At 36.1% G+C, this 12,881-nt stretch overlaps 1 protein-coding gene across 2 annotated transcripts in view; it reads right to left on the bottom strand.

The window, feature by feature from the left end:
* RSBN1L (round spermatid basic protein 1 like) overlaps window positions 1–12,881 on the bottom strand; it is a 46,564-nt gene that overhangs the window by 5,373 nt on the left and 28,310 nt on the right. For both annotated transcript variants that reach the window (XM_063308081.1, XM_063308083.1), the window contains 3 exons: window positions 9,594–9,731; window positions 8,922–9,064; window positions 5,452–5,619 (listed from right to left, as the gene is read on the bottom strand). In XM_063308081.1, the coding sequence (XP_063164151.1) occupies window positions 5,452–5,619; window positions 8,922–9,064; window positions 9,594–9,731 (449 nt within the window). The remainder of the gene's footprint in view (window positions 1–5,451; window positions 5,620–8,921; window positions 9,065–9,593; window positions 9,732–12,881) is intronic.

The following is a 12,881-nucleotide window of genomic DNA, read 5'->3' as shown; positions in this document are numbered from 1 at the left end:
ATGCAACTGATGGAAACCTCACTTAAATGGAATTCTTGGTCATCTATGGTTACCAGCCTAAGCTTAAATGCAGATTTTGCTAATTATTGATAAAATGTTGGAATCCTTCATGTACTTCTCAAAGAGAAGTGGACTGTTCTTATAAAAAGCCCTTACTTGTGCTCTGAAATAGCTGAAGTAGCCACTGTCCATTTTCCCTTATAAATAATAAAAAGTTAAGTCAATTTAACCATCCTCCTATACTGCAGATTTTCACACCATTTATTTTTTTTTCTGATGTATCACTGTTTTTGTAAGTTTTTTTAATAGTTTCTCCTGTAACTATGCTTTCAGTCATAGCCCATCATTTTAATCACAGAAGGAGACAAATATTTTAAATAAATCACCTTAGATACAGGCTCCCTCACTCAGTTATGATCAAATAGCAACCTCAGTTTAATAGATCTCAGTTTAGAGGCTTTCAAATTCAGCAGACAAATTTTCATTCAGACACCACCTGTGTTTAATGGTGAAACTCTGCTCTTTCCAAAGTAGTCTTGACAACACACCCATCTGCATATGCAACAGTGTTATTTCTTTTTGAGTATGCATTGGCCTTCTCCCTTCTGTACATCGACTGGTGATCTTGGCATTACTGGCGTTTGCTCACAATCTCAGATAACTTTAAAAGCTTACATCATGGGCAGAAGACTGTAAGGTCCCCCAGTATGCAATTCAGCAGTGGGGAAAAAAGCAGTGGATGGAAACAGGAAAAAATAAATTTCACCACGCAACACAGATTATGATTGATTGATAAACTAGACTCAGAGATGCCCATTGCATGTGCCTGAGAAAAGTATGGGGTAAAAAAAATCACAAGTTATTTCTGATATTTGTAAAGCAAAAAGGAAGCGGAAGAACTGTCTTCAGTGTAATATAAATAATAGCAGTATGTAAACTGCACTTGGAGCTAAAAAAAAAATTAAAAATGGGGCATGAAACCAACTTAGTGAAGCAATGGTGAAACACTGTGTTCAGGTGGTGTTAATTTACATGGAACAGAACTAAAAATCAGCAGCTAATGCGACTGCAAACCACATGAATCTAGATTTGCATGACTGTGGCTTGTAATTTTGGAACTGTGGAAAGACGAACAGGCGGTGAACATTTGTCCCAACTGAGGAAATTTGGCCTTTAAGAAAAAAGTTACATAAAAACACTGATAGCGAATGCCTCATACTGTGTTGAATTTACAATGCAGATAAGGCTGGTTTATTCTGGCACACAGTTCCTAAAACATTCAGGGATCTCAGCATGAAAGATCAATAGAAGACAAAAAATCAGCAAGGAGAAGATCTTGGCATCACGCTGCACAATCAAAGATGGAGTGCACAGTTGATCGCAGTATGCAAACTTCATCATCCAGTAGTGCTGAAACACATCATGAAACAATTGCCAGTCATATATTGCAGTTCACCGATGTATAGTTTACATTATCATTTTTCAAAAATGGTTCTTCCTCTTTGTGCCCCAAATCAGAAGTACTAGAAGGAGATGCTGAAAATATCACTTTAACAAATGAAAGTTCTAACTCTTCAAAACACTCTTTCATCCACCAGGAAAAAAAAAACTTTGAGAATGAAGATGGAAAGTTTAATAGCAAATTTCAGCCCAAAAACACAGTATCCATCACCAGCTGATGAACCATTCTTGCAACCAAAAGATTGTACAGGAAGGTTTTTAGAAGAGGTGGTAGCTGTGTTGGAAGATGAAACAGAGAAAAGATGCAGAGAGACAGGTATCCTAATAAACTTCAAAAACAACAATTTAAAGCCAGCAATCTACAACTTTGCTGCAGCTTTAAAAAAACAATAAAAATTCCGATTTTCATATGAAAAAATGCCTTACAACATTGATACAGACTGCTGTTTGAAGGATTTGAAAGTCATGACTACCACAAAACCTTCCAAAAAGCTGGTGAATGATGTCTTGTAGTAATTAAGATAATGAAGGCAACTCTATGTAACAGGTGATATCAGAGTGTGAAATGCAGAGACTATGTTTGGCAAGACATCAAGATGACAGTAAAGAAAACTTGTGAAATCCCAAAGTAAAATTATTGGCATTGAGGTCCACCTTGACAACATAAAGTCTGGCCATACTATCCATGTTTACATGCTCTTCAAGAGAAAGATACAGAAGCGGCATGCTTCCAAGACTATTAAAACTGGACATTTTCTTCAAATCAATCAGTAAAACGAAGTACTTTTTTCCTCTGTCTCTCTCCCTCTCTCTAATATTCTCTCTGTGTGTGTGTGTGTGTGTGTGTGTGTTGGCTTTTCTTCTCCTGTTCCATTCTATAACCAAAACAAAGTTGATTCTGACACACAATAAATGAAAGATGAAATGTCATTCAGCAGTATTGTTTTTGTTCTGTACAAAATGTAAAACAAACTATTCAAAATTTGTTTTTGCTGAGTAAACTGTGTAAGTAAGTTGATTTAGCACATCTTTAATGGACATTTAAATTTAACAGACATCCAATTCCCTCCAGTTTGTTAAACTGAAAATTTATCATAGTAATAAAAAGTCAAGCCCAGATAATTCTTTCTTTTCCATTTTTCAGCTTCAGCAATGTATTAGTAATGAGTTTATGACAACCATGACACTCAACATGAAACAGAACAAAATATAAATTCCACAGAATCTACTGCATTACCCACTGCAGAAAAACAGCAATTTAATTATTCATCACCAATTAACTATAAACAATATACTAGAAAAAACCAACCAGTACTAAATAATTTGGTAGTTGTGTCCTTAAGTTAGATAGCCATTATCCAAAATTTGGTTGCTTTAAGCATCACCTTGGGATCTCTATTAGACAACAAGAACTAAACATATTCAAAATCAGAGCTGACTGGTATTATTTTTAATATAGGACAAAGCAGATATAAGTGAATGGCCCACCTAAAAATTACAAATCAAGAGAACATGTTCCACCAATTCTACCTCTTCGCTATGGCAAGGACAAAATCCTTCTTCAATAGGGACACCGTCAAAGGTAGGGATATCTTTCAATATATGTGATAGAAAAACATGTAATTTAGCCTTACTAAAAGTGATCCAATATTTACTATGACTACAATTATTTAAATAGAAGGACATCAGGAAGGCATAGTTGTAACTGATCCCAAAGGTCTGCACCTTGTACTATGATTTAGTTTCTGGACAGGAATATCCCATAATTGTTGCTTAGTGACAATTGAAGCAAATAGTACAGCAACAGACTGACAGTAATGAATTAAAGCAATGTTTTACTTTTACACTGAGAGTAAAGCAATAAGATTCACAACCCAGTATCTTACTGTTTTAGGAGCATCTAGCTAGCACTGAGTTTGGAAGCTATGCAGAGACAATCTTCATTAAGTACTTGGATGGGAGACCTTTAGAATATACTATCGCCGTTGGCTAGTCAGGGAAATTAAAAAAACACTAGAAGAAAACTGTGGCAAAGCATTATTTCCAAGAAAACTACACGGAGATACCTATAAAGTAAGTCACTAGGACTTGGAGACTTTACTAGGTAAAGGTAAAGGTTTCCCTTGACATTAAGTCCAGTCGTGTCCGACTCTAGGGGGCGGTGCTCATCTCCGTTTCAAAGCCGAAGAGCCGGCATTTGTCCGTAGACACTTCCGTGGTCATGTGGCCGGCGTGACTACAAAGAATGCCGTTACCTGCCTGCCGAAGTGGTACCTATTAATCTACTCACATTTGCATGTTTTCAAACTGCTAGGTTGGCAGGAGCTGGGACTAGCAACAGGAGCTCACCCCGTCACGTGGATTCGAACCGCCGACCTTCCGATCGGCAAGCTCAGCAGCTCAGCGGTTTAACCCGCAGCACTACCACGTCCCCAGAGACTTTACTAAAACCTACTTAATTTATTCATGAAATACAGTATTTGTAACAACTGTATTTAATATGTATATATATTATCTTCATCAAGATTCAAAAAGAAAAACCCAAGAAAATGCTCATTTAAAGCAAAAATTCTTTCTGTACAAAGTTCTAATGATAATTATAATCTTTATCCTTAGTTTCAAAAACACTGATTTCCCATTTTACAGAAATGTATACAAGTCACTGAGAATCATTTCCCAAAATATAGTATTGCTAATAGTAAAAGCTTCCCTTACAGACATGTTCTGGAGCATGTTCTAGCTTAAATACATATCTGAAGAGCTTATGCAGTAATGCTTAAAATCAGTCTGGTTCCAGGTGCTGCTCCTTCCAGAAAGGGTAATTCAATTATCAGCAGGTATAAAAATTCTCAGTCATAACAATGCTTTCTTAACATCTCACTTTCACTTTCTCATCTTAAATACAAATACAGTACAATTCACAGAACTAAGAAATGGAAGATTATATAGTTTGATAAGTAGAAATAAACTTCCTAAACCAGTGCTAAATTTAGATTGATCTAAATTTGCCTACGAGGAAAAGAAATCATACTTCAGGTTAGCAAATATTCCTGTTTTCGATTTATCAGACAGCATTATAACGAAATATTTACAAGTTCACTTTCACAGCATTTTATATCTACTATGCCATATGGGTTTCATATATGATGCACAGAATCCAAAACCTATTTCCACTCATATGTTCATGGGAGGACCATAGGAATGAAATTATATCAGCCAAAAATTTCCATTTATGTACTTATGAGACAATATGGGACAAAAAAGATTATTCTACAAAATGAGGGCATATTCTACTGACGTGGCATTTTCCTTCTGAATACCTATTATTATATTCTACTAACAAATAACTTCAGAAAAAGGAAATATTTTTAGTAAAATCTGCATAACCCAATTTCAAACCAAAAGATTAATTATTATTATTCCATTCCTTAAGTGCCAGACATTACAGTTCTCCAATCAAGATATAATTTTCATTTTTCTAGATAACTTTGTATGAATTACCCCAATAATAAACATTGTAACAAAAATATGTCTTCATTGAATATTATTTTAAATATCTTCCTTTTTTTATGCTACTGAATGTGTTTAGTAAGAAAATTCTGCCATGATATGTCTAGAAAAAACTTGGAAAAGGCCATTTAATCCAACCCCCCATTCAGTCCAGGCATCCAAATTACAGTGTCCTTGACTGGTATGTTTGAAGACATCCAATGGAAAAGATCTCAGCATGTTTAACTGGTTCCACCATCAAACTGTTCTTACCAGTACATTTTTCCTAACCCAACATTGCCTTGATCTATAACCGAAGATCATTATGCCATATCCTGCACTTTCAAACGACAGAAAACAACACTTAACCTTTTTCTGTGAGACGCCCCTTCATGTACTTGAAGGGTACTATCATATCCCACTTTCAGACACTTCTTCTCAATGCTAAACATGTCTAGCATTCTGCAGATATTCTCCCTGAACAGACTGGCAATCACATACCATTCTCCGCAATGCACTGCCTTTAGTACTCCTACTGCAGCTGTAGTTTGTCGTTCAAAGCCTTGGCCTATGTGATCTGCGTGTGCCCGCGTCCTGTCTTCAAAAAGCATTTCACGAGGCTCACTAGTACGAGGTAGGTACTGCAGGTTTTTAATTTCATTGGTAGTTCTGTCAAAAGAAAATAATAGAAAGTACACACTTAAGTCACGTTTTAAAGATTTTCGGTTCATCAGTTAATTTCACTCGCAGCACAGAAGCTGATTTCATTTTTTTTCTCCAATGAGTAAGAAACACCCTCATTTCTCTGCTCATTTTTAGTTGTTATTGTTTATATTTCTTCCAACTGTAGTCACTGAAGTTTATACTACATCTACAAAATATGAAATCTAATTCCTCCTACATGTTTTGGAGTAAACACCCACAATCCATAACTATTGCAATGACAGTTAAGTAGGTAAAAATTGAAATTTAAAAAAAGAAAAATCTGAAACTATCAGTTTGCCCTCCTACTGAGATGGGAGGAATGGGCAGCCTTTCCAAGAAAATAAAACAAAATATGAATTATGAAAACTATGAATTAAAATATAGCTTATATTTATAAGCTAATTAATTAATGTGTTAGATTTATATCCTGCTTTTCTTCCTGGAGCAAAAGGTGACATACATGTATTTACCCAATTTCTATGGCTGCCCACCTCCAATTTAGGATTCTGGGCAGTTAACAATATCTAAAACCAAGATAAAAACCACATTAAAAATTATAAATAGCATTTATAGCAGCTGAGAAAAACCAACCAACAACAACAATTTGCACAACTATGATATGGGCTTAGCCACATATATGGGGCCCCAGGCTTGATGGGGAAAAAAAAAAGAAAGGAACAGATTTCCAAGTCCTTACGAAAGGCCAGCAGGGTTGGGATGAGTCTGATCACTGGGGGAATGATGGTTGGGGGAATGACGGCCAGAGGATTGGCATCATGGGTTGGGATGAGTCTGATCAGTAGGGGAATGACGGCCAGAGGGTTGGCACCATGAAAGGAAAGGCTCTCCTCCTGGCTCCTGCCTGATAACACCCCCTCCCTAGCAGACAGGACCCAGAGCATGCCCTTCCTGCAGGTTCTAACAGGATGGATAGATACAAGCAGGGAGAGATAGTCCCACAAATAACCCCTGTCCTATGCCATACATACAACTCCTTCTTCCAATTCTTCCTTATAACAACAACCCCATGAGGTAGGATGGGCTGAAAAAGGGGGATTTGTACAAAAGTCACCACGTGAGCTTCCATGGCTAAAGGTGGACTAGACCCTGGGTCCTCCCTCATTCCAATCCAACACCTTAATCGCTATACTGACTCTTTAATTAGCACAGCCATAATTGGATATCCGTTTCCATAAAGCAGGCCTCCTCCACACTATCAATATATGAACATTGAGGCAGAGTTCTCAACTTTGAGGTAATTTCTGCCTATCTTTAAAGACTAAATAAAAACATTAAAGCTAGAGTCATGTGGATAAGCACATCCTGGATCAAACTCTGCAAAAGAATAGTATCTTAGATATGAAATTAAATCACAGAGATTTACTCTAAATCCTTTTATATACCACAAAAATAGCAAGCTGCATTATTTAAGATATCCTTAGCAGTAGCCAACCTGCTTTAGTCTCATGGAATATTCAAGAGCATTCCTAATGTGCCAAAATTAAACTGTCAAATTTAGTTTGTATTTATTTTTATTTAAAACGCTTGTATATTGCTTCCCATTAAACCTCTTGAATGGTTTACAACCGCAAGAGGTTTAGGTACTGAACATTAGTTGGGTTTACTGTGACGTATCTCTCTGGTCAATGGAAGATGAACCCAACAGGAAAGGGTTAACTCTACCCCCGTTACTTAGAAGGTGGGTCTTAAGACTTCTTTCTGTTCTTTGGGGGAAAGCTTGTCATCTTAGACTGCCTTTTAGAAGCAGTAGATGTTTTCTGTTTTCTCCATCTTGTGGGGGGGAGGGGAGTAGAGAGAAGAGAGATGAAGGGCAAATCCCCCTCACATGCAAGAGTAAAACTGAATCCCAGAAGCAGCATACCATGGGCTATGCACTCTTGATACAAATGGTTGCCAAGCAATGAGGCACTCTAATAAACAGGTAATTAACAACAGCCTGACAGAATGAAGAACCAAACAATAATTTCACATGCCTCCTGGATACACATTTTTTTCCAGAGAATGTATCACCTCTCCTTTATTCTATACAGAAGATATAGACACTTAATTCTCAACGACTTCACACAATAAACTCTTCTAATAACTTTTTTTTAGAATCAAAAGGAGTACTTCATGTAAATAAATACTTACTTTTTATTCCACAAAGAAATAATCACATTTGCACATTCCAGACCCATTTGGTCTTACACTTTTTTCTTACTCAGCTTCTGAACATATACACCCTCCCAAGAAAGAGGCTGGGTTCACATATGCTTACACAGGACCAAATAACTGTTCTTTAGAGATATGCAAAATGTCTGAGTTGAAACAGGATGTTCAAGCCTGACCAGAAATATTAACTACTGCTGTTATTACCTTTCCGGAAGTGTACTTGAGCTCAAAATGGTTTAGTTTAGAATTTGACACAGGTCCTTCAAGTTCAGAAGGATTTTTATACTACTATAGTTCTATGGCTAGTATACATTTATATTTGACTATCCATGAGGTATGTGTGTACACAAAGGTAATCATGAAGAGCTCTAGAATTATAGATAAAGGAACTCAGGGACACAATGCACATCCCAAATAAAAACAAACTATGGCTTACATGTTGCATGAAATGTGGGCTCCTTATTTCCCTAAAGGGGATAACAATTAAATAAGTTTATGTATTTGTTTGGTAAGAAATAGCATCTCTAAGAGCAAGAGGTGAAAAAAGCAAGAACAGTAACAGAATCCTTAATCAGATATCTGACAGTCAACCTCTGAAGCCCTTTTCTGGGGCTCAGCTGCTTTTTTAGGGCAAGATATGTGGTAATTGGGAAACCAGTTCTTTAGGATATACACTCTACCCAATAGGAATATGGAGAATGATGTCTGTTTAGTGAAGATCCTTTTACTCACCCATGATTTTTATATTTTTATGATGTTCATTATTGCTTTCCCTGTTGAAAGCTGCTTTAGGAGTCTACAAAGCAAAGCAGGGTCAGAAATCTGTTCAGGTGCCATCATGCAAATTTATATGATGGTGTGGGCATGTGCACATTGATTTGATAATCTATTCCAGGGACAGAAAATATAAAATTAAATGGCTGAAAATCTACTTAAGATCTCATGAGATATTGACCATATTAAAATTACTTAATATTCTATTTAGTTTTATGATCAGGAGAAAACATACAATACATAGTAACTGCACTGCCAGTCCCTGGAACAGAGTATTAAATATTACTGAATATTGAGATAAACCAGACATTTCAACATACCTTTTCCTTTTGAAAGGCGACTTTGGCATATCTGCCACAGGAATCATCTGTTCTCCTGGACGTACCCACATGATGGGACCATCATCACTATCTTTTCGACTTTCTAGTTTCAGACTAGAAAGAGTCCCCCATGGTAAAGTACACTAAAATGAAACACTTATATTTAAAACCTATGCTATTTTGTGATACCACTATTTCAGACATTTTAATTATTTTACAAAATGAAAAGCACTGTGTATCCAACAATTATATAACATTATCAGCAGTTTGATTAATGCAAAGCATTGAAACGTTCAATTGAGATTGAGATTGTAACTGAGACTGAAACTTGTGCAGTCACAATATTTTCAAATCAAACTGATGAGCATTGCAACTGTGCCAATTTCTGCAAGGGACAAACTACAAACTACATGTTATGAGCTTCACAATTTTAAAACTTCCAGTTTTGCTTGAAAACTTGCAATGGGATGCAGCCTTAAAAAGGAATTAAAATATGAGCTGGCTCTTAAAATATGAATGTAGAATACAATTTGAAGGAACAATATATTTACCTCCTTGCTGTTAATAATTTACTGATTTTGACTGTCTAATTAGATTTGGAAATTAATTTCTGAACAATAGCATGATTTTATTTGAAATAAATGTTCCACCAGACTCCAATTTCGATCTTACTTTTAAGAAAGGTGAATCTTCCAGCATATCAAGGAACTCTGGAAAATAATCCCCCACTTCCTCATCTACTGCTCCAACCAAGCTGATTTGTCTCATTGGGCCAGCTCTGTATGTACCATGGGAATATGTTCTTTTTACCTGAACAAAAGCCATATAAAGTAAAAAAAAAAAGTGCCAGTTTACTTTATACCCAGAATAAGTTGCAAAAGTATTTAAATATATAAAAATATCCTAAATATTTTCTGAAACCCAAGCAGGACTTGGTGTTAAAAGTTGCTCACAAAACAATAAACCTAAATAATTTTAAATACAGATTGCTGACAAATGCAATGCTAAATTACTATTTCAATATATGCTTAAACAAAAGGATATGATCTCAAATACATTAAAAATAAATTTAAGCAAAAGTGGCAAATAAGACATGATGGCTGTGCAACACTGCAATACAAAGAGCAATCAGAAAATATCAATTTCTGTTTTCAGGTACATAGCTAAAGGAGACAGAGTATGTTCTTAATTAAAAGAAAAAAGAAAATATACTTACTTCATACATAATGTAGCATCCTATTTTTACAAAATTACTTCTTGAGAATATTTACTTAAAAAATCATTCATTTTGTTAAGGTATAACTTCGGGATTTCATTCCCATTCATAAGAGGCAGTAAATGCTATCTCATCTAAGCTGTTATCTCAGATTTTTGCCAATATTGCTTTGAATGATAGAATCAAGTTGTCATCACATTGAGGGGAAAAATGAACACATAGAGAAGATAATACTTCATAAGGTTATTTAGCTGAATCCTCAGTATCCACTAAGGGCCTTTCAACTTACCAGATGATCTAATGCACATATTGAATTCCAAAATCCTATCCACTAAAATAAAACACTGCAGTAACTAATGTGGCAGTGCTAATCTTTAAATCTCTTTAGTCAAAGATTCAAGTTTCTGGGCATTAGACAATGGTTTTTCTCATGTGTTTCTTTTCAATGTATGTTGTTGCCATACCCTGAAAAGAAACATAAATGTTGGGAACAAAACCTCTTCACTAGCCTGGCAATAAAATACTGCTCCAAATTAATTAAGCATACGGTACTTCTTCCACAGAAGCCCCTATAGCCAACTTTAATTTTCTAATCCATCAATTGAAGTTTGGTGCTCTATATTTTTGCACACAAACTCTTACATGACTTAAGACTTCTGAAGATATTTGAGAGGTTAAACTGTTTGTTTATATTGCGTAAGTTATACAGTATATAGCCCCAATTCCACAAACTCTGCCATCTCACCAAAACTAAAACAAAATTAAAACACTCAATTAACACAATGGACAACATTAAAACAGCCCAATGGAACAGGCCATAAAGGTTAAGCAACCATTTAGTTTAACTTGCTGAGCAGTTTAAAGTGTACTGGAGGGTAATTGCAATACAACTGTTTGTTGAAAAAAATATATTCAGATTAAAATTAAAGATATTGCTGTTGATATGTAAATAATAACCACTCTGATTTTAAAAATTTGTTAATCATTCTTTTTACAACAATTTGTTTTAATATTTGGTCCAAAAAAATTAGATAAAATAAAGCTTATTCCGTATTTCTTAAACTACACTTTTCTACATCTACAGTTACATCAAATGCACGCTTATAAAGCATGCTGTGGGGCCAAAAGTTGTGACAGTGGTGATTATAAAACACTTTTCCAGGCATTTATAATAAACAAGTAGCATGTTGGTATGGAAAGCTATCACATAAAATATTCAGGCCTGTTTACAGATGGTAGAGAATGCATGGAATGCTTACAGTCAAGATTGCCCTGTTCTATCTGTTGTAGCTATATTATAAGAAAAATGCACAAACTTTTATCCATACTCCAACAGCAACTTGATTTAAACAGTTGAATAGAAAAAAGGAGATCAGATAGGCAGATAGACACCTACCTCTTCCTCTCCCTGAACTATTTTCATTTCAGCTGCACATTACACTTAATGCAATCTAAACCACCAGACCATTCAGGTATGACCTAAATCATATCCCTTATGAATATACAGTGGAGGTGATGAATAGATTTAAGGGACTAGTTCTGGTAGACAGAGTGCCTGAAGAATTATGGACAGAGGTTTGTAGCATTGTACAGGAGGCAGCAACTAAAACCATCCCAAAGAAAAAGAAATGCAAGAAAGCAAAGTCGCTGTCTGATGAGGCTTTACATATAAATGAGGAAAGAAGGAAAGCTAAAAGCAAGGGAGAAAGGGAAAGATATAACCAACTGAATGCAGATTTCCAGAGAATAGCAAGGAGAGATAAGAAAGCCTTCTTAGATGAACAGTGCAAAGAAATCAAGGAAACAATAGAATGGGGAAGACTAGAGATCTCTTCAAGAAATTTGGAGATATCAAGGGAACTTTTGTGCAAAGATGGGCACGATAAAGGACAAAAAAGGCAAGGACCTAATAAAAGCAGAAGAGATTAAGAAGAGGTGGCAAGAATATACAGAAGAACTATACAAGGAAGATCTTAATCTCCCTGATAACCACGATGGTGTGGTCACTGACCTTGAGCCAGACATCCTGGAGAGTGAAATCAAGTGGGCCTTAGGATGCATTACTATCAACAAAGCCAGGGGAGACGACAGTATTCTGGCTGAGCTATTTAAAATCCTAAAAGACGATGCTGTTAAAGTGCTGCATTCAATATGCCAACAAATTTGGAAAACTCAACAGTGGCCACAGGATTGGAAAAGGTCAGTTTACATTCCAATTCCAAAGAAGGGCAATGCAGAGATTGTTTGAACTACCGCACAATTGCGCACATCTCACATGCTAGCAGGTTATGCTCAAAATCCTACAAGCTAGGCTTCACCAATATATGAACCAAGAACTACCAGAAGTACAAGCTGGGTTTCGAAGAGGCAGAGGAACTAGAGATCAAGTTGCCAACATTTGCTGGATCATGGAGAAAGCAGGAAAGTTCCAGAAAAACATCTACTTCTGCTTCACTGACTATGCAAAAGCCTTTGGATCAGAACAAACGGTGGCAAATTCTTAAAGAGATGGGAGTACCAGACCACCTTACCTGTCTCCTGAGAAACCTGTATGCGGGTCAGGAAGCAACAGTTAGAACCAGACATGGAACAACCGACTGGTTCAAACTTGGGAAAGGAGTACAAGGCTGTATTTTCTCACCCTGCTTATTTAACTTATATGCAGAGTGCATCATGAGAAATGCCGGGCTGGATGAATCACAAGCTGGAATTAAGATTGCCGGGAGAAATATCAACAACCTCAG

The sequence above is a fragment of the Candoia aspera genome, chromosome 7 (assembly GCF_035149785.1).
Source record: "Candoia aspera isolate rCanAsp1 chromosome 7, rCanAsp1.hap2, whole genome shotgun sequence".
Classification (NCBI taxonomy): domain Eukaryota; kingdom Metazoa; phylum Chordata; class Lepidosauria; order Squamata; family Boidae; genus Candoia; species Candoia aspera.
This window is presented reverse-complemented; position numbering and strand designations above follow the sequence as displayed.